Raw genomic sequence first — 22771 nt, 5'->3', positions numbered from 1 at the left:
CTGATGAGCTAATCCTGATTATAATTGCAGACCGTTTGTGACTTTACCGCTAAATACCGCTGCTGTCATTTTAATGTGCGTGTAATGAAACTAAATTTGAAATTGTTCAAAGGAAAACCAGTAACCGGTCTTTTTGGAAGCATCAGAGCGTACAGGGGACACACACATTCGTTTACCAATTTATGCATGCGTTCATTGATCCTCTCTGACCCCCTCCTCACCTGTAGAGATGAAGCCGCGTGAAAAGGGATGCTTATGGAGGGACACAGATAGGCAGGCAGACCTCCGGGGATCAGCGCTCCGGAGAGTGGGAGGACAAGATGAGACGATGGTGTGCAAGACGTGCATCTGAACATGTGTGCATACAGTCCATGTTTATCTGTGATCATCAGACCACTGTAAGAAAATGGTAATTGTGTATATTTGTGTGTGTGTGTTTGTGTGCACACATGATGGCAATATTCCTCCCTCTGAGTGACTATGTGTATAACCTCCTCCCCTCTTCCAGCAGAGGCACACCGGGGTTTGTAATTGTGTTGGTGGTTCTTCATTAGAGCCTGTGTGTGTGTGTGTGTGTGTGTGTGTGTGTTGGGTGTTGGGGGTTGGGGCATGGGTGGGAGGGTGGGTGAGGAGCTGAGGCTCTTAGGACTATGAGCTGCGTCATTAACGGAGGCTGGGCCTCTCTGCATGCAGCCAGAATGTCAGCCGTACCTCGGTCATTTGAAACATAATAAGCACAAGTACAATGAGTGCAATGCAAGCCTGCTGGGGGAGGGGGGAAGTGGAGGGAGCCTGTCTCTTCCATTGGACTGTTTTTTTTCTGAAGAGGCTTGATTAGAAGATATAATAACCCAGCGAATAACTAGTAAAGATGATCTCCCCCGAGACTGATGGAAACCAAATTAATGTGGCGATGTGGATTTAATTGTTATTTTTCTATTAGGGTGCATAAAGACAGAGGAGATGTCCATCTAGAGCAGGAGCTGTGCTTGCAGCTATTGATTTTTTTTTTTGCCTCCTCTTTTCTTTCTCACCCCTCTTTCTTTCTCTCTCCAACACAGATTTTAATCATCTCAGAACACCACATTCTCTAATACCATTAACAACACTAACCTTCCAGCGCCACAAAAGCGTTTAATTTCCAATGACACAAATTTCTCTCCAAGAGACTCAAATAGTGTCTTTACGCAATTTGGTGGCCTTAAGGTTTTGCTTTCTGGAATAATTGAATTGTGATTCTCTCACTTAGTCTTGCATAAAATCGGTAGGCAAAGAGCTAATCAGTGCAAAAGAGACAATAGTTTCTTCGCTTTGCCTTATTAGCCAGTTTTAAAAGAGCAAAGAGCATTTTTCTTCCGACTGACTTTGGAGGAACTGTTTCCGCTCACATCAGAAACTGATAATTAGACTAAAATCGTTCGAACACCGATGCGACCAGAAATGTTTCTGTTAGGTATTCAAGCTGTTTGTTCCTCTGTCAGCACTGCTGTTTGTATCCATAAATAAAAGATGACCTTTAAATGTTTACATAATTTATACAGTCATAAATTCTTAATATATCTGACTCCAAATGAGAGAGCGAGCTGCTTGATTATGGTTCATAGTCGAGTTAAAATACAGGCTGTCTGGTGTGATATATACACACACCTGTATGTGAGTCAGCAATGAAAACCATTTTTATATTTGACTGGGACAGAGGCTGTCTCCTCTTCCTACTCAATGATTAAGCATATATATAGAGAGAGCAGTTTTAACACTGAGAAAGTGTTTAGTTATATTTAGAAGACATAAAAACTGTAATTTTGTTTTTTAAAATTAACATTTTAGGTTACAAATTATTACATCATTACCAGGATATAAAATTAAAACAAATGACTTTGTAGTTAGCTGGTAAATTTATCAGAAACTGCAACATTACATGCTTTTAATTGACTGGTTGAATGTTAGTTTGATGTAAGTGTGAGTCAAATGAAAAGCTTACAAGCTGTCTGCTAAAGAAAATAACTCAAGAGTCTTTACATTGATGGAAAATTTATTTAGGACAGAAGACTTTTTTTCCCCTGTCTCTAATCCATGCGGAATATACCCTGAATGAATCACTCAAAACAACATATATGTCAAGAAAATCAGTTTTGTGACAGGTGCAGTTGACAGCTGCAACACAACCGGCTTTGTAAAAGAAAAAAAATATTTTTTTAAATAAGAAAAAAATAATAATGCAAAAGGCAGTTTCAGTGTCAGGCGAAATTTTGCACTCCAGCCGTGATTATTAGTGCTTATAGCATCATTATCATAATGGCTGCACATGCGCTGACCTTTGACCTATGGATGTAATGTTCCTGCAAAGGCATGCCAGCAGATGCTAACCTAATTTTTTCCGCTGTTTACTGTAGGTGCATCATCCTTATGTGGGGAAAGTCTTGTTAATATGGCGGCGATGAGGTAAACGGATAGGAAGTGATGGAGTGGCAGACCTATGGGAATAACCACATGAGGGGTGACAGACCACTGACATCAGCCCTTGTTCTCTTGCTCGCTCGCTCGCTTGCTCTCTCCATCTCTCTCTTCCCCACATACACTCATTTCCAGGAAGGGGTCATTAATGTGAGGGAAAAAAAGTGGATCCAGTCATGGCTTTAAAAATGGAGTATCTTCTCATAGAGATGCAATCATTCCTAACGGGTCTGAGTCAGGCTGCAGATCTCAGGAGAACAGCACAATGAAGCTTTTAATTCCTCCATTTAGAAGACAAAATACATCATTTTATCATTAAAGCACTGTTTGGAGGGGGAAAAGGTACTTTTTAGATTTTATTTGAGAGTAGCTCCCTTAAATGGTAGCAGGGTTCAACTTAACCTGACCAATAAACCGAGAAAATTATCGGCTTTTCTTGCTCTTCACCAGCACCAGCCCTCTTATAAAACTACAGCAGCGGTTCCAACATCCGTACAGTAGTTAAATGTTCACGTTTAACAGTCGTAATTGACATTTTCCCTCGCTCCCTTCAGCAATGATATATCAAAGAGTGCATCACCCGCCGGAGGAGGAGAGAAAACATTAGGAGGATTAATAAAGGGGGGGAGGAAAATAGATTGAGCGTTCACCAAGATCAGTAAAATAGGATCTGTCAAGCAACCCTGCAACATCCATCCAGTGGGGGAAAAAGACAGAGGTACATTTTCATGGATGGAAGGAAGGAAAAACAGAGGACAGCCCGTGCGGCTGATCAATTTCCCGAGATTAGCTTTCAGATGCTGTGCCCACTTCCATTTGTAAAGATAATATTATTTAATAACCCTTTTGGGTGACTATTTAAATTATCATACTGCCTAGAGTGCAAGGCGCTAATGGAAATATTTTACATAAATTCCCTTTAAAAAATGACGGATTAAACAACAGTTGTAAGAATTATTCTGAAATTAAAGGAGTGTGCATAAATGATTATCCCTGGCCTTGACGCGCTGTTCTCAATTACATTCTGCTCAACTGGAACAATGGAACGATGCTAGCACGGCGCTTTATCGCGCATATATATGCGTTGTTACGAATGCCAGATATGGATGCTATTTATGGTCACGAGCATCGGTGCCAAGGGCATAGAAAACAGGGATGTTATTGAATCAATTCAGAATGTGCAAAGGAGCAGTGCGACGATAGATCAGGTAGAGCCCATGCAGCCGATGCTGGGTTCCACCTGAAAAACGATAGCTTGGCTTTTGTTGTGCGCCTTCAAAGACAGACATCTGAAAACCCCAAACGAAGAGACAAAGCTATAAACATTCCTCAGTCTTCTTCACCTACTTTTTAATGATCTCGTTTCAAAACACCTTCCTGCGGACCTCCCCTTTCCTGTTTGGCTAACGCCAAATTGCATAATGCCAACTGAACGCTCGCATTTGTTCTCCCTTTTCCTTCTCAGGAAATCTATTTAAATTGTCACGCCAACTGTCAGTCCGTATCAAACCTTGATTTATGCAAAAACAACGTCTGCTTTAATTAGTCATTTCGCCTCACTGCTGCTGCAAGCGGGGTCACACATTCGGAGGAACCTCCTTTTTATATGATCAAAACTAGGCCATCAGCAACATGCGAGAGTGTGTGTTCAAGTGTGTTTTTATCCCCCATGAGCCATCCATCTCCACTCAACAGGGTGGTTTTGGGTGGAGCACGGATAATCACAGCAGTCACTGTACACCTGAAGGACTGGAAAACAATAAACAACTAACAGGTAGTTTTTCCCGTCAGCTCTCTATACTTTCCCAGGCACTCGAGAAAGACAGAAAAAAAGCAAAAGGAGGAATGTTTACGCAGCAATATTACATTAATCAAGAGAAAATTAGCTGGAATACACCACATTATGCACTTGTGCTGGATTAACGTCCGTGATCTTCAAAACGAAAGTAAACTACACCATGTGTTTTTGCTCGTTTTGGATTGCGACACTTCTTGATTATCCCAATTGCAATCACGTAGAGCAAACAAAAGTGGCTGAAACAGATGCTCAGAAGAGAGCGACTCTCGATGTTGGGGAAGTGCGTGTGAGTAACGACAATCACATGAATGGGAGGACAGACAAACTTATTCTCACAACCAATTCTATTTTAGGGTCTGTGCGCTGCTTTGCTGACTGAAGTGGCATTGTGTCCTTTGTGCAAGCATGACCCTCTGAGGTGTGCTCATGTGCTGTGAACAGGAAGAAAAAGCAAGAGGCTGGAAACCAGAGGAAGGCGTGGGAAAGCGACTGGAGAACTGGTGAACGGAGGCCGGTGGTCTGCAGGCATTCCTTTGTGATTACACATCTGTGGAGAAAGAGGCCAGACATTCTTTCAGCCATGTCTGAAGCTGCTGACTTCTACCCTTGATCGCTTCGCTGTTGTTTTTTCTTATCAGTGAAAAAAAAAAACTCAGCTGTGAACGTTTTATTTGGTGACTGCAGACTCTGTTTCCTAATACAGGAGCATGACTCGGTCTGAATCAGCCTCAACTTTTGTGCTTGGATCTAAAGTAGGCTACCAAAAAATCAAGCAGGGAGTGGAAGCTTGTGTCCTTGCTCAAGAAAAAGATATGAGATTTCAATGCCGGGCATCCATGTGCAGTGCTTCCTTCCTCTTTTGCAAACATAAACCTCAGAACCCTTCCTTAATCCAGTCATCCACCGGTGGGAGGCCGAACATGACAGCAGACGGTCAAGGCAAATACTGGTGGGGGTGGTGCTTGTGTTCAGTCTTTGTTCTGATGGTGACCTCTTCATTATAGGGCCTTTGTCACCATGCAAAGAGTGAAAGAGAGCTCTTCCTCTGTTAGGCAGGGTTAAAATCTGTCTCCTGATAAAACGCTCTTCATGTGCACATCAGGGCATATGGCAGTGATCTTTTATATTTGTTTTAAAGATGTTTCCTCTCATCCTGCTCTTTAAAAAATGGATTTGAGTACACATTGGTGGACTTGTGTAAAGTAAACCAGTTATTAAATAAAGTAGTTCTTAAGTAGCTTATCTCTGGGCATGATCAATGACCCAATTATAAAGAATTAATTTAATATTCTCAAGAATTAAAGTCAAAAAGCCTGCTGTTTAATTAGTTTAACTGTTCATTCAAAAAATGGATGCAATTGAAAACGCATTTTGTATCAGCTATCAGTCTTCCCAGACTCAGAAATTGATTTTTTTTTCTAAGCTTGTGTGCATAATGACAAATTGTTTGCCTCAGTTAATCAAATAGCTTTATGAATATAGCTAGTGTATTTTAAGGCATTGTAGCTTGTAAAGCAACATTTTTGTTTGCGTTGTTCAAATTAATGTCTTATTATCACACTTCGCAATATTTTAATTACCACAGTGACAGAACAAATGTCATGTGGCTGTGAGCAAACACAAGTGAAACGGTGCGGTTATTACTGGATCAGATGCATTAGGCCGCCCTCTACTGGACAATTAAACAAATAGTCAGCTATAAAAACCACAATAAATCTTTCACAAATGCCATCTTTTTCAATTTGTTCAGTTTAGTGTTTTGTTTAATGGATTGATATTTTACTTTTATTTACATTTGAATACCGTTAGAAAAAGTGCAATTATCTACCAGAATTTATTTCACATTACTGACTGTATGCCACCTGCATTTTTAAGCTTTACAGCATAACTTTTAATTATTCAGTGAACAACATCATACAACACTATGACTAACAACTAACAGAAAAAGAAGGAAAAAAAGTACGCAACATGCAGACAAAATTCAGAGTAAAGTAAACAATTTAAATAATAAAGCTCACAAATATTTAAAGTGTTGATGTTTTATTTTTTAACCAAAGAGTCTCTTAATATTGTCAATGTACTGCCTGTTTTCACTCAGTAAGACCCTAAGTTGTATATATATATATATATATATATATATATATATGTGTGTGTGTGTGTGTCTGTGATTTCCATGCAGCATGTCAATGTTAAAGAGAAAAGAGGGCGGGGTGTATTTCGCTACACTGTCATTCATTGGCTGGGGCAGCTGTCAATCAGCCGCCGTGAGCAACGTACGCGTTTCCTGCGGGTGTCCGCTTACACTTTAAACCACGTGACCCTCCCTATATCAACACACGGACGCCATTAATATTAAAGGCAGAGAGACGGAAAATCAGAGGTGAGTGCACACGGAAGTGATGCCAATCGGAGCATTTTAACACGGAGAAATTGGTGCGTTTTAACGGCTAGCGTTTGCTAAGTGTTAATATAAACGCTTACGATTTAATTGCATTTTATTACCCAGCGAGCTTTATTCTTGTAGTTCCGAAGTGTCCTGGCAAACAAAAACAAGGCCTAGACATCTGGCAGAGTGCTGGTTTATTAATGCGACTGACTCCTGGGATCACATGAAACCTAGAGCGTCTAGTTTAACGGGTCAGTGGCGCATGTCCTTGTTTTTTAATGCATTGAGTTAAATCCGTTTGATTTATTGGAGCAAAAGCTTTTGTAAAGGATAAATACTCCGTGTTTACCTCCTCTGCGAGTCATTTTTTATGTGCTTGTAACCCGAGAGCTGTGCTGAGCTAATGCAAATCACTGACATCTCACCTGTTTGATATGCGTCAGCTGTGCTTTACAATCCAAATTTTGCTGTTTGTGTGCTGTCAAGTTCATGCAAGTGCAACAAAAAGGACTTGCACATTGTGACCTGGAGGCCGGGGAGACATTTAATAGGTCATTGTTATAATCTTAAACGTGGACCACAAATATAATCTCGAATCTATTTCAAAATAGTCAAATGTGCTCCTTTTGACACTTAAAATATTTGAAGTACTAACTGATGCACATGGAATAAAGCAAAGGCACAAACGTGCTGTGCTAAACACATTTAGAAACCTTAAGATGAGGAAGCTGCATCTCTATTCGTTATCTTAATGTCTCCTCATTTTAGTAGTTTGCTGTTTTGTGTGATTTTTGTTGTGTACAAGCCTGGGTTTAACAAAATGTTCCAGCACTGGTTGCATAATCGGCAAACAAAGCCACAGGGTTTCACACGGGTGTTTTTGTTCTGCTTCTTGATACATACACGCCCTGATGTTAATTCTGCTTGTCATTCACCTTTAGTACCTTTGCAAATGTTTATCTTTGAAAAATATCCTGAAAGAAAACGAATGCTTATTTCCTCAGTCACGTCTTTCAAAACCCATGAGTTTCTTCTTTCTGTCAAACAGAAGTTCACCAGCCTGTCTTAGCTTTTCATTTGCGTAAGATGAGTGTGAATAGTGGTCATGGCAAATTTTGGTCTCGTCCTCAAACAAAACTCATATTCCAAATATTGAGGAGCCATAATGCAGCATAATTATTCATTTTTTGTCACTTTTGCTTTATGGAAGAGAGCAGCACATTTAAAATGAGGCAAGAGATGCAGCAAACCACTTCATATATGACGCAATAAAATTGTTGCTTTAAGTGTCTAAAAACTTTGAGGCCTGCTATATAGGTTCTCAACAACATTCTGTCTCTAAACGAGTATATATTTCAAGTACAGGCTTAAGCCTGCAATAGACCCTCTCTCACTTGCTCTTTTTCTGTCTGACACCTGACTGAAGCAGTGCTTTAGTGCCTTCAGGTTAAGTTTAGCTGTGTTCTCACTTGGCAAATGTGATTTGGAAAAAGCTTGGCATACAGCAGAGAGCTTTCATTGCAGGAAGGTGCTATTTTGATACTCTACTGTAGAGGGGTGGGTATTTATAGAGGGCTTGATGAAGGGTGCTGTAGGAAGGAAGATGTGTATGCAGGTTTACAGAGGGGTGGAAAGTGCTATGATATAAAACGAAAGGTTGAGGTGGTCCTGGTCCATACTGTCTGTGTGTCAGTGCCAATGGCTTTTTCCACCAGGGTTACTGATTATTGTCAGGCATTTTATGACTATGCTTTGGGTCAATTTGAAGATTAATTAATTGAAAAACGTAGACATTTACTCACCCTCATGATGTTCCAAACCAATGTCACTTTCTTTGTTTTACGAAACAGGAGGATAAAGCTGCTTATTTAAGTGGAATCATTCACCCAAAAATTAAGATGTTGTTGTTTACACCCCACCATGTCTTTAAGTCCATAAGACTTGAGTATAAATTATATTTATAAATGATACATAATTGTTGTCTATACATTGAAAGCCTGCAACCAAAATGTGCTCACTTGCGTAAATGGAGACTGTAGAACTAATCCAAATGAATGGAGCAGTGGAAGTCTTTTCAAAAGACCCAATCACTTTGAAGAACATGTATAATTTTTATTTATAGACATTGCTTAATGCACATACAGTGGGGCAAATAAGTTTTTGATACACTGCCGATTTTTCAAGTTTTCCCACTTACAAAGAATGGCGAGATCTGTCATTTTCATCGTAGGTACACCTCAACTGTGAGAGACAGAATATTAAAAAAAAAATCCAGAAAATCACATTGTATGATTTGAATAATTTCCATTTTATTGCATGAAATAAGTATTTGATACAATAGAAATATAGAACTTAATGTTTGGTACAGAAACCTTTGTTTACAATTACAGAGGTCAGACGTTTCCTGTAGTTCTTGACCAGGTTTGCACACACTGCAGCAGGGATTTTGGCCCACTCCTCCATACAGGTCTTCTCCAGATCTTTCAGGTTTTGGGGCTGTCGCTGGGCAACACAGAGTTTCAGCTCCCTCCATAGATTTTCTATTGGGTTCAGGTCTGGAGACTGGCTAGGCCACGGACCTTGAAATGCTTCTTACGGAGCCACTCCTTAGTTGCCCTTGCTGTGTGTTTGGGGTCATTGTCATGCTGGAAGACCCAGCCACGAGCCATCTTCAATGCTCTTACTGAGGGAAGGAGGTTGTTGCCCAAAATCTCGCGATACATGGCCCCATCCATCCTCCCCTCAATACGGTGCAGTAGTCCTGTCCCCTTTGCAGAAAAGCACCCCCAAAGCATGATGTTTCCACCCCCATGCTTCACGGTTGGGATGGTGTTCTTGGGATTGTACTCATCCTTCCGCCAAACATGGCGAGTGGCGTTTATACCAAAAAGTTATATTTTTGTCTCATTTGACCACATGACCTTCTCCCATGCCTCCTCTGGATCATCCAGATGGTCTTTGGCAAACTTCAGATGGGCCTGGACATGTGCTGGCTTGAGCAGGGGGACCTTGCGCGCGCTGCAGGATTGTAATCCATGACGGTGTAGTGTGTTGCTAATGGTAACCGTTGAGACTGTGGTCCCAGCTCTCTTCAGGTCATTGACCAGGTCCTCCTGTGTAGTTCTAGGCTGATCCCTCACCTTTCTCAGGATCATTGATACTCCACGAGGTGAGATTTTGCATGGAGCCCCAGTCCGTGGGAGACTGACTGTCATCTTGAATTTCTTCCATTTTCTAATAATTGCACCAACAGTTGTTGCCTTCTCACCAAGCTGTTTGCCTATTGTCCTGTAGCCTATCCCAGCCTTGTGCAGGTCTACAATTTTGTCCCTAGTGTCCTTCGACAGCTCTTTGGTCTTGCCCATAGGGGACAGGTTGGAGTCTGATTGAGTGTGCAAACAGGTGTCTTTTATACAGGTAACAAGTTCAAACAGGTGCAATTAATACAGGTAATGAGTGGAGGATAGGAGGGCTTCTTAAAGACAAACTAACAGGTCTGTGAGAGCCAGAATTCTGGTTGGTAGGTGACCAAATACTTATTTCATGCAATAACATGGAAATTAATTATTAAAAAATCATACAATGTGATTTTCTGGATTTTTGTTTTAATATTCATTCTTTGTAAGGGGGAAAACTTGAAAAATCGGCAGTGTATCAAATACTTATTTGCCCCACTGTACATCGAACACATCAAATATGGTAAACAGAAGCTCAACCACAGTGGCTTGCTTGCGTGATGCACAAGAACAAATTTGACTGGTTTTCACAGCTTATTTTTTACCATATCTGATGTGTGCTCAATGCATTGATCAATGTTTATATGTAATTAAAAGCCTACATTAAAATCTGTTCCTCAAAGAGATTAAAGTGTTGTAAGCTATTTGTTTGGTGTACTTTTTTTTTTTTTTTTTGAAGCATACAAATTTTGGTTCCATGGACTGCTGAGAGAAGAATAAAAAAATATATATTTTAATAGTATAGCAAAGGTGAACGGGAGGCTCACAGGCTTTGGGAGCATCATAAGAGTGAGTAAATGACAATGTTAATTTCTGCATGAACTAAACCTTTAATGTGCTAATAGTTCTTTAACGTAATTATGGTGAATGGTGTCTGAAGCAGTAGGAAAGTAAGTCATACAGGTTTGGAACAATGCATTGGTGAGTACATGACAGTTCACCAAAAAATGAAAGATTCTGTGTCTCTAAAACCATCATACTGCTGGAGGCAACTTGTAATGCTTGACAGGTTGTACGTGACTAAAGACGCCTGAAACATCTCATTACCAGTCCTGTTTTTAAATGGAATTTAGCGGTGACTGCTGTCATGGCTGTGTGGCTGTAACGTGTGTCTCTGTGTCTCAGGGTGCAATTTAGAGATGGATTCGAAGTCTCGTCGCTTTCCGTTTGCGGTCTCCAGCTCTTCATCGCTGTCATCGCCCTCCTCCCTCTCCTCCTCCTCCTCATCTTCAGCGCTCAGTGCGAGTCGGCTCTACGGCAGAGGGAGCGTCTTGGGAAGAGATCGCTTTAGCAGAGAAGCTTCTGTCAAATTAGACTCCGACTATCAGGTATTACAGTGACCCATTCATTTCTGTAGTGTCTGCGTTCACATCCACAGGTAGTCATCAGCCCTTCTGCTGAACCCGTCACCGAGAAATTCATCTTATTTTCCTATGTAACCCAGCATAGTTGAGTGAAGTGAAGTGACATACTGCCAAGAATGGTGACCCATTCGTGCTCTGCATTTAACCCATCCAACGTGCACACACACAGCAGTGAACACACACACACCGTGAACACGCACCCAGAGCAGTGGGCAGCCATTTATGCTGCGGCGCCCGGGGAGCAGTTGGGGGTTCGGTGCCTTGCTCAAGGGCACCTCAGTCATGGTATTGAGGGTGGAGAGAGCGCTGGACATTCACTCCCCCCCCACCTACAATTCCTGCCGGCCCTAGACTCGAACCTGCAACCTTTGGATTACGAGTCCGACTCTCTAACCATTAGGCCACGACTTCCCTAAAGGTGTTTCAGGTTCAATATGGGTTTTGTAGTTCTATCGACAGCATCTGTGGTTTAATATTGATTAAAATAACTTTGACTCTGTCTTTTAGATTAAATGGAAGCATGTGGGGCAATGATATGTATCCCTAAGAAACCTAAGCATCGATATTCATTTTCCTCCCTCGCTCTTAAACATGTCTTTTATGAATCCATTAGTTCGAGGGGAAAAAAAAAAAAAAAAAAAAAAAAAAAACTAAACTTTTGTTTATGCAAAATTTGGATGCACCATTTGAAAAACATTGCAAAATACAACAATGTGCAGTTGCGGTTGCAAAATGTCACCTCGGATGTCTATTCACAGTAATTCAGAATGCATATATTTGAGAAATTTAATATTTCAACCAGCGAGAATACAGTCATAAACTAATGAAGGTTCATTATTTGAGCTTACTCAAATACTATAATTTTTATAACGAGCATATCTTAACTATAATGTGGGGATTTTAGTTTAATTAAAATATTAATGAGACTTTGACAAAATGGTCAGAAAACAGCTGTAAAAGTTAGAATTTTTTTATTTTTTTTTAACCAGTTATTGAATAGGCTGGCTTTTGCCCAACATCAAGGTTACCAGGTTTGCATAAAAAAAAAATAGCCAGATGGTCAAGCAAAAAAGTAGCCAAACATCAAATCTCAATTCTGCTCTTACACTCAGATGCATATTTTGCAGTCACTTATGCATTATAGTTTCTCGGTTTTATACATTTGTCAGTTTTTATAAAGGTTATATAATTTGTGTAGTATTTCAAACGTTTAAGTTTATAGACGTGTATATGATATAAAACAATAGATTTAAATTAAAAATTAAGATTTGTCAGATGGTCAGTGCTGTTTTGTGACTTTAGTAAGTTAATTTAATTTAGTAATTTTTAGTAAAGTAGTAGTTTTTTTTCTCCCTCACCAGAAGTGTAGATAAATTTCTAGTTGTCACCTACTGTTATGTGTAGTTTTTACCCATATTTAGTGAAAATTAGGTATTTGATTGCTTTATTTAATCGTTACAGTTCTATTATGCTAGGTCTCTGAACCCGTTATCAATAATAATAATATTGATGTTAATATTTAGTATCGTTGTTATTAACAATTGTAATAGTTTCAGTGTATATTTACCTAAGGGATTTTTTTTTCTTTCCTCTTTCTCGTCCTCTCATTACTGTGTAAGTTGATTTTTTTTTTTTTTTCTCTCCACCCCTTCAGTCAGTAAACTTCATGAAGATTCTCGAAGCATGAGAGAGGCACTATGGAGATCAGTGTGCTATCTCTATTAGCATCTCATATTCCGCAGCACTGCTGGGGCTCTGGAAAGGTCTTCGTGTTACACTGCTTTGGTTCACTGGGCTTTTTATAGTGCACACTAGATTCCTGGCCCTGGTGTATCCCGTCAACCTGTCAAGGTCTGTCTCGCTAGATAAAGTTACTGAAACTTCCAGAGTTGTTTTTGACTCCAAGAGTGTGTTTTGAAGATCACATCTAAGAACTTGGCTACATCACTACATTTAGTCAGTGTTGAAGTGGACATTAAATGACGTTAGCCACCATCAGCTCATCCGTATATAGCTTGCCACAATGGATTTCTCAACATAACAAAGTAGCAAACCACCCATATGCTTTAGGAAGGAAACTATTTGCAGAGGCTTTGTGCTTGTCTAAGTCTGAATATTGGCCCATGTATCTCTTTAATGATGTTGAACAAAGAGTAGTTGAATGACTCTTATTGTTGCATCTCTTCCTGTCACATGTTCTAACGTTCACATTTAGTTAATTTCTCATGTTTCCTGTGTGTTCTAGAGCTCCCGTCTGCTGAGCTCGCCAAGAGGTTACAATTCAACTGAAAGCCGTCACTCCAACTGGAAGTTCTCTACTCCTGTCTCTCTGTCGTCTTCATCTTCCTGTGATCGAACATGGACCGAATCTGCCAGTGGGGACAGAGGCAGACTTGTAAATATTTTGTGTATAAATTTTAGATGTATATGCAAGTCGTCATAAAGGGGTTTTGTAGTAATGAGAATAATTATTACATTAATTGCATAACATTAATTTTAAACCATGAGAAAGATATCTATGCCATAACATTAGACAAAGATTGGATGTCCAAAATTCTTTTAGTTTACAAAGTTGCACAACATAATTGTGTATGAAATTTGTTGTGATGTTTAAATGCTTTCATTTGTATATAACAACCTTACCAAAGAATCTGATTTGAGGGCACATCTGACTGCCTCTGTATGTTTGAATTTTAGACCGACTCTGAGAGAAGACCGGGAACCTACTGTGGACTTCTTGGCACATCCCAAGACAGCGAGTCTAAACGAGTAAAACTTTCCTACACAAATAGAGCAGCATATTCCAGATCCCCTTCCACATCTAAACCTGCCAGCTCTTACTCCACTTTAGGAAGTATGTCACCGTAATAAGTAGTTGCAAAAATATTTAAGTGATAAAATACTCTAACTATAGTTAATATTGGGTGTCTCTTCAATGTATGGATATATGGTGGATTAACACATTGTTCTTGTTTAGATTCTTCATGGAAGTCCTCCATCAGTCCTTTGTCTAGATCATCCTCTTCATCCTCCTCTTCATCTTCGACCACTCCATCAGAGGGTCTTTGGGCCCGCAGAGATTTTGAGAAGAGGGGGGATTCAGGACTGACCTCACTGGGGGAGTCTAGTTACCGGCCTAGTGGGCTGACATCTTCACTGTGTATGTGCACACACATTCACATTTACACAGACACAGTCATCCACTACCAGTCTAGTCCTGCTGTAGTCCATTTTCTGTACTGGTTTTCTTTCTCTAATTGGTTCTAGGCATGATTGGATGACTTCAACTCAAGTATTTTTATAAAAATGTTGGGATATTGCCTAAAAATGCTGAATGAAAACTGAATAAAATGCTTGCTTGAGTTTTATAGTTTATTCCGTTCATAATGTAATATTAGGTTATGTAAAATTCAGTACAAAGACAAAAAAAAGGTTACAAAAGTGACTGAATTTTGCATTGGATTGGGCCATGTGCTTGGTCCCTTACAGGCCAATAGCTTTAAGTCATCTTTAGTTACTCTGGTCATCTGGCTGTTTCTGTTTCACCAAAAGTGGCGGTTTAAATCTTATGAACACTTGGGATGGAAATGCTTTATTGCAAACTATTGTTACAGAATTCACTTTTGTTTATTGCTGATAGCTTGGCATCTCTTCTAACATTGTCATCCTTGGCCTTAGAATAAGTCCACATTAATTGAAAATGCATCTTTTTCTCTACATTTTGTCATCCACACTCAGACAGCATTTTTAAAGGGGTGGTTTACTGCCTTTTTTTTCTTTGCTTGATTGTGTTTATGGGGTGCAATATAACATGTCTTCGTGTTTCGTTTGTTAAACGCCTTATTTTTCATAAATTTCACCTTTATTGTAAGCCGCTTTCTCCTCTGTCATTTGAACGACTGGTTGACTTCCTGATTCTATGAAACCACTCCCTCAGAAACAGGCAATGGGCTCAGATTGGTTAGTTGGGCTGGTGTGTTGTGATTGGCTAAACTGCGTACTGCACATTTTCCGGAAACTTCACGCCCATTACCTTTACGGGCGACAGTTGCATGTGCTCCGGTCAAATGTAAATAATGGTGTCAATATTGCCGTATCAGTTTGAGCCAGAATCAGACCCAGAAAGCGGTAATGAAGAGAGTCAAGCAGAACCTCCGCAAACATGGCTCTTACGAAACGTTTCTGAATGGTACATTTTTTTTTTTTTTTTTTTTTTTTTTTTTTTTTTTTATTATTATTCTCTCAAAGAATTTCGATACGCTGAGACTTGAAAATGCTACTGCTGTTTGTTAGCTTTTGAGATACGGTTTTCTCCTGATTAAACATTTAATATAACTGAATACATGACTGAGTAATTACATGAAAAATTACGTCAAAGTATACATGGAAAATGCATCTACAAAATTAGTACATAATTACAAATTCGGGTCCAAAATGTTTGTACGCGTTTGTCATAGACACACGAAATGGCATAACTAACTGGCTACTAAAGCCAGCGTTGGCATTTGTTTACGTCCTTGATAAAACTAAAACATTACGTCTGAAATTATGCATGCAAATACATTTAAAATTATTAAATCTTACTTGCAGGTTGTGGCCCAACAACTGCTGCCTCTGGTTTTAAAGTTGGAACTGCTCCATGTTTTAGTAATAGTTTCTGGTTGAATCCGGCATTGAACTCGTGTAGACTCTGGAAGCTGTCTTCCGTAAAATGCGCAGCACAGGGAGCTAAGTTACCATTGTAATTGTCAGGAACATAATCAAACATACATTTTAACCATTGACGAACTATAGCGTCCGTAGGAAGCCCGAACACAGAAGACCTGACAGCTGGGTGAAAATAACACACTTTCGACGGCATGGCTACAGCTCTCCACTATAACTCTTCCTCTTCGACGAAGCCGCAGAACATGGCCTTGCCCCCTTTTTTGCATGTTCCGGAGGGAGGGTTGATGTAAATTTATGGGTTTGTTACGTATAAAACCCGGGAAGTATCTCGTTGTAGTCCCATTTGAGTCGTTTTTGTAGGCATTAAACTTCCTGATTTTTAAAAGACGATATCTCTGCTTACGTTGAACTTTCAGCGCAGCAACTTTGCAGATACTGTTCATGCACCAACAGCAACATTACACACTATTTAAAATGAAAAAAGTGAAATCGCAATCAACCACCCCTTTAACCAGCGACAACAGCTTTTTGAAGACTTTCTCCCAAGTGGATCAATTTTTAAAAAACTTGATTTTGCGTTGTTGGGTCGACTGAGAAAATGGAGATATTTGAAAGTGATGACTTGATGTGAAGTATATTGTACTTATTTTCAGATGCGTCCGTGTGGATGAGCAACTCTTCGGAAAAGGTTTAAAAATGCTAGTGTGAACTGAGGGCATTTTGAAACGAAAATGCTGTTTTTCGATATCCAAATTAATGTGGACATAGCCTTTTGCAATGGCTTTCAGCCCTGTACCTGGAGACGAGTTAAAAGTCTCCTTAATCAAACACCTGATCAGCTCATTAGTAGAGACTGTGGTGGAAAAAGCACTGGTCTAATGCAGGGGTGCCCAATCCTGCTCCTGGTGATCGACTGTCCTGCAACGTTCAGCTCCAATTTAAATCAAACACACCTGCCTTTAATTTTCAAGTGATCCCGAAGACCTTAATTAGTAGCTTCAGGTGTGTTTGATTAGAGTTGGCGATTAACTTTCCAGGATAGTTGATCGCCAGGAGCAGGATTGGGCACCCCTGGTCTAATGCATTGTTGTTGCCCATCATGGTAACTCTACCTTTCTTTTTGTGCTTCAGACCGTTCAGAGCGTGTTACCTCCACCTATGCACAAGGTGCTCGACCCAAAGAGAGCCAGTATTCATCCCACAGAGAGAATGGTTCTAGTCGCCGTATCTCAGCCGAGTACCTTCCTTCTCCTCTGGAGCGCAGCTCCCACAGGCTGACCTCGGATTATAAGTCTGGTCCGTTCTCTCGTGATACGCCACGCTCTAGCTCCACCAGAACCTCCGCCTCTGTCTCGGACCCATCCCAGCTCTCATCCTGGAGCTCCACCCCTTACACGGCTCTTAGTGGCTGTAGCTCAAGCCCACCTTCCTCCAGCCCCGCCCCCACTCCACTTCCTGCTCAGAATGCCGGTGACTCAGATGGCAGGCGAACAACCAGGCGTCTGCTATCCCGGCTTTTCTCCCGACGCTCCAGTCAGGAGTCAAACTCTACCGTTAGCTCTGCCTCTGATTCTCGGTCATTTGACTCAAGCCCAGATGAAGCCCCACCCTCTGAAGTCCCTCCTTTAGTCAGCAGAGAAAATTTGGAAGCAGAGCTGAGGAACTCGGACCCCGTTCAGGCGTTTTCGTTCTTGCGCAGACGTGGACCATCTCTTGCTCCTGTCCAGGAGAGAGCTGATGTAGTAGAGCACGAACAAGAATCGCTCAGACCTCCTGCAGGCCTGTCCTGGCTGAACTGGAACCGCTGTACCCCGCTGTTCTCTCGTCGCAGGAGGGAAGGGCGTGATGAAAGCGCCCGCATGGACCCTCATCGTTCACCCCAATTCTCTCTTGGTGATCGTGATGGCCATAAAACACCTCACCGGGGCACGGATTATGATGATGATGATGATGATGATGATGAGTCCTCAGAAGGCGCCACAGCAGCGCCTTCTGTTGGAGCCTCGGGTCTCTCTGCGTCGCTAATGCAGGACGGAGCCCGTCTGGCGGGAGGGAGTTATGGCGTGGGCAGGGTGATGACCAGCCCGGTCTTCCGTATGCCTGAAAGTATGATAATTGGTGTGGGAGCAGAAGGGAGGAGTCAAACTGATGAGCAGGCGAAAGACAAGCCCGCCCCCTCCAGAGACCCTGAGAGACTGCGAAAGATTCAGGAGAGGTTAGAGGGCCATTTTAATTCTCTAACTTATTGTGGTGAAAAAAAAATTACAGTAAAGAGAGGGCTGGACAATAAATCAATATATATATCGCAATATACATTTTTTTCATTTAGGGTGATGTGATTTTTAAACATTTCCGATATACATTACCAGTGCTTTGTGTACAGCCATTCCAAAAGTGCCTCCTGCTGACAGATAATGAATTAGCATGTTCAATAAGCCTGTTTCCAGCAACTTTTTTTTTTTTTTTGTTTCTCCCTGCAGCAACTCTGGGTACTTCATATTCTTTATCTTGGCTGAAGCACTTTTGTTGCAGTCTATAAGAATTATCAGCCTAAATACAAATAAAAGACGAACATTAATTTATTTGTACTACTTTAATTTAAAATATTATATAATTTCATAGACTTGGCAAATTCATTTTTCAGAAGTTTGTATGTACAGACATCCATTCTTAGTTCTTGGCAGTTTTTCTGATGCTTATTTAATGTTGTTCATATCGACATCGGAATTATATTGTATCCACCGAAATTAAGAAATGTATTGTGGATATAAAGTTTGGCCATATCGTCTAGCCCTAATTTAAGGTATAGTTACATTGACCAAGTCTGTTGTCAAGAATGTAGTGACGTATGAATTCCCACAGAAGTCACTTTTAAACCAAGCAGCTTTCTGTTGGTCAGTGCAGTAACTTGAATCCGTGGCGATATCTGCATGGGGAAATCTTTTGCCCTCACATGTAATCCCGAGTCATGTAGATTACTAATGAAAAGGACAACACGCAACAATGGTAAATGCGACCGCGTCTTAACTCTTAATTTTCTTGTTTATGGTAATTTTAACTCAGTAATTCAAGAATTGGCACTTGGATTTTCAGTACATGCATACATGATTTTAAACCGTTTTTAATAATGCTATTCATTTTAATGCCATTCAAAACAATTGAGTGCATCTTTCAGAACAAAAAATGAAGTATTAGTTGATGCTAATCGGTTAAATGTATTAACTGATGAGCTTCTTCAGTTGTGGTCAAGTAGAAATGGGTCTAAATTCTGAATGACTGGGCACTCTTAGTGTAGTAGGAACAGATGTTCATGACTTAATTTGCTGATTGTAACCGCACCTTCTTCCTACTTTTAGCCTGCTGTTGGAGGACTCTGATGAGGAGGAAGGTGATCTGTGCCGAATCTGTCAGATGGGGGAGCAGTCGAGTTCCAACCCTCTGATCGAGCCCTGCAAGTGCATCGGCAGCCTGCAGTATGTGCACCAGGACTGCATTAAGAAATGGCTTCGCTCCAAAATCAGCTCTGGTATGGATGTCTTTTCCTGAGGGCAGGAGTAAATTAGGTTTATATAGTGTATATTCATTTGTTTGATGTGCACTGAGAAAGGAACTGCTTTCAATTTCAGTCTGACAAGGAGGATTTGGGGTTCATTTCCTGCAGTTCAGGACTACTGATGCATAACATAGTGTGAAAGCAGACTGATAAAAAGCACACGTTTGAAATGTCAAGTCGTGAAGAATCTCATTTGTTAACTGTCTGTATTTTTTTAACTTTTCTGAAGAACTTTTGACATTGAGGAAGGAGGCTACAAGCCATTATGGAAGAATGCTGTGGCAGTGCTATTATAAAGTTCAGAATGACTACCATAATTATGTACCAAAGTATTTACTTTGAGAATATTTAAGAGAATACTATGGTTCTACTATTTCCCAAGAACAACATGGTATTACCAAGGTACAGATAAACTGGAGTTCAAAACCACGTTGAGGGCTACATTTGCTAATAAGAGGTGAATGCAGCTATTTTTCATTCATATAGAGTACGTCTGCTTTCATACACAGGTTCAAACTTGGAAGCCATCACTACCTGTGAACTTTGTAAGGAAAAACTGCACTTGAACATTGAGAACTTTGACATCAATGAGCTCTACAGATCTCATGAAAGGGTAAGTGTGTCAACCTAATATGTACACAATAAAGCACATTGTGTAGATGACCTATTATTTTTAAGGTCAGAACATACTTGCCAGTTAATTTGCAATTTGTGGGGTTATGGTTTTTAAAGAATCTCCAAGGAACAAGAATTATTACATGGAATTAAGGCCCTTTCACACCAAAAAGCAGCACTTCTGACAATTACTCTCACTTTTCACAGAGAAGAAAGGAAGTTAAAGAATTTACATCTTTTCAAAAAGTTGTTGAGGTTTTTGTATGTGCTATGGTGTTTATCAAACAATGCTGAATACAGCAGTTCAGAGGCACAGGAAACAGGTTTTGGATTCTTCCTCTGCTGTTCACTGTCGTTTAGCAAAATGCTCTTTTCATAAGTGTCACCATAGTTTTAATTGCGACTTTTTATCTTGTCTTTTTTTTTTCTTCTCAGAATTGCATGATACAAACTCTCAATTATTTATGAGAAACTTAATTACAAGATTTAAACTCCCAATTCTGAGGGAAAAAAAAGTCAGAAATTAAATTTATATCTCGCAATTCTCACTTTATAACATGCAATTGTGAGTTGAGTCAGAATTGTGAGTTATTCGCCATTCTGAGAAAATATTAGTACCCCCCCCCCCAGCATTTCACATAACTCGCACTTATTAGTGTATATCTCTAAATTAAGAAAAAAAGGTAAAAAGTCAGAATTGTACAAAAAATGTAGCAATCAGCCTTTTCTATTATTGTTCTTTATTCACTGGTGGAAATGAGCTTTAAAAAAAACAACTACAAAAAACTGACAAGCATGTCAAAGTTAGTTGTCCTGATCAGATGCATTAGTAGTCAATTTAAAATATTTATTGTAACGCATTGAGCATGTGTCTTGGTGTAAACACTCTTTTTAGGAGTCATTCACTAAGAATGCATTCTTGAAAAATTGTGAGACACCGGGTCAGGGAATGAGGGGAAAATGCTAATCTAGAAATGTTTAACTTTTAACTTCAGCTCCACATGTGTCTAGGACATTTATATAGAAAAACAATGAATCAGAACTAGCATTTGCTTAAAATCCCATCACTGTGGAATAAGGAACATCTTCAAAGTCTTTAAGCAAGTAATGTCACATCTATTGGTTACATGAATTATATTTTTAATTTGATCTTTAATTTCATGCTTGTGTTTGATTCCTCAGTCGGAATATGAGTTCATCAGCTGTGGGCTGTATCTGGTGGTGCTGCTGCACCTGTGTGAGCAGAGGTTTTCTGATGTCCTGGGTGCAGTAAATGATGCTGGGGTAAGACTGTTACATCTTTCCTGTTGCTTTGTTCATTGTCCACAGTGCATTGACTCGTGTGGCGCGTTAATCAGTATAAAAGTGTTCATAAGCTGTTGTGATTTGAAAATCAAAACGTTCTCCCCTCTCTCGCTCAGTTTTTCAACTTGGCGAGAACTCTACACGAGCACATGGACAATCTTGAAAGTACGTTATGAATTGCTTCCATTTATTTTGGTACTGCATCATAAAACCCCTAAATCTCGTCAGTTCATGTGTATTAATCGTGATTTATAATTATCAACTTTTAAATGCATAGGTAAGTATAGATGATAACCCAGTGTTTCTTCTGGTGTTTGTATTACTTAAGCAAAAATTTGTGCTTGTTTTTAAAAAAACTGAATGATGTTTAAAGTGTAAGTAAATGTTACGATTTGTTTGCATGGCATTCACTACATCTGTTTGTTTATTGAACTAACATAGTGAGTCATAATTGGCTGTTAAATGCATGGAAGGAATTACCAGGGCCTCATTGGTGTTAAAAATGCTTGCTTGTTTAATTCTCCACCAGAAGGTGGCATCTGGTTCTTTTTTCTTCCCCTTCATGTTTTTTATTTTTATTTTTTATATTTCTACGTATCTCTTATGTTTGGACTCAAAGGTTCATACGCAGAATCTGATGAAGATGAGGCAGAGGACAGCAGACCATCCATCGACTTCTGTGACTTGGAGGATGATGATGATGATGAAGAGGAGGAGGTTTAATGTGTTGGCAGGAAGGAGGCACGGCTTAGTGGTCTGTCTCAGTCTCCTCCTCATCTTTCTTGTCCTGTGTCCTCCTGCTTGAAGTGACTTTAGCCAATATCTGATTGGCAGTGTAACCACTGTTCTTAGCCTATCACAAGGCTTTCATAATATGCAGATAATTCTACAAAGTTTATGGGAGTTGTTTGGTTCCGGTTATGATTTCCTATTATTTTTTTTGCATCAGGTTGGTGAGCACTATAAAGCTTTATTCGGTTAAAAAAAGTGGTGAACTGATGACCACCATGAGTGCTTTAACTATGCTTAGAAGCTGGTTTGGGGAAAAAGAGGATCTTGGAAGATTCATACTCTTACATGGTGCAGTTGAGGAACGTTCATCCAATCATTTATAGGGCTGCTTAAAAAAAATGATGTTTGTTTTCAATGTCTTTATGATTTTTAAAAAATAAATAAGACCCTTAATTTCCTGGTTTTGTTATTAATAAATTGTTTTTGTTTTTTGGAGAATGGTTGAGTGAGGAAAATGTGGTCACTTCTTTCAAGACACTCTTTTCAGAAGACCTTTTCCACAGTCTGTTTGTATGTTGTACATTATAACTGTGTAATTCGCTTGAATTATTACAATAAAATGGAGGTATTTCAGTATCTCAAAAAATAAACAAAAAAAAC

The 22771-nt window shown here is 39.8% G+C and overlaps 1 protein-coding gene across 5 annotated transcripts; it reads left to right on the top strand.

Annotated features, from left to right (window-relative positions):
• Nucleotides 1–227: 227 nt before the first annotated feature.
• LOC306845053 (E3 ubiquitin-protein ligase MARCHF7-like) lies at nt 228–22751 on the top strand. Of its 5 annotated transcripts, none has more exons than XM_079377588.1 (11): nt 228–409; nt 11000–11202; nt 13484–13633; nt 13936–14092; nt 14216–14398; nt 17038–18121; nt 19263–19432; nt 19969–20072; nt 21257–21358; nt 21496–21544; nt 21999–22751. In XM_079377588.1, exons 2-11 carry the CDS (start codon nt 11014–11016, stop codon nt 22100–22102), a joined length of 2292 nt encoding a protein of 763 aa, XP_079233714.1. In that variant the 5' UTR covers nt 228–409; nt 11000–11013; the 3' UTR covers nt 22103–22751. The 5 variants fall into 5 exon arrangements, 4 of the variants coding, with proteins under 4 accessions (XP_079233714.1, XP_079233712.1, XP_079233711.1 ...); XR_013781958.1 differs by lacking the exon at nt 228–409 and adding an exon at nt 6590–6632 and having other exon boundaries at nt 19263–19861; XM_079377586.1 differs by lacking the exon at nt 228–409 and adding an exon at nt 6590–6632.
• Nucleotides 22752–22771: the final 20 nt, after the last annotated feature.

This window comes from Barbus barbus (genome assembly GCF_936440315.1).
Source record: "Barbus barbus genome assembly, chromosome: 25".
Lineage (NCBI taxonomy): Eukaryota > Metazoa > Chordata > Actinopteri > Cypriniformes > Cyprinidae > Barbus > Barbus barbus.
This window is presented reverse-complemented; position numbering and strand designations above follow the sequence as displayed.

Bases quoted from the DNA above. Each gene is read 5' to 3' on its own strand.
- LOC306845053 (XM_079377585.1), top strand. From the start codon at position 6,862: ATGAAACCTAGAGCGTCTAGTTTAACGG. The intron at 14,399-17,037 runs GTATGTGCACAC...TTTGTGCTTCAG, and splicing joins TGGGCTGACATCTTCACTGT to ACCGTTCAGAGCGTGTTACC. The intron at 19,433-19,968 runs GTATGGATGTCT...TTTCATACACAG, and splicing joins TCGCTCCAAAATCAGCTCTG to GTTCAAACTTGGAAGCCATC.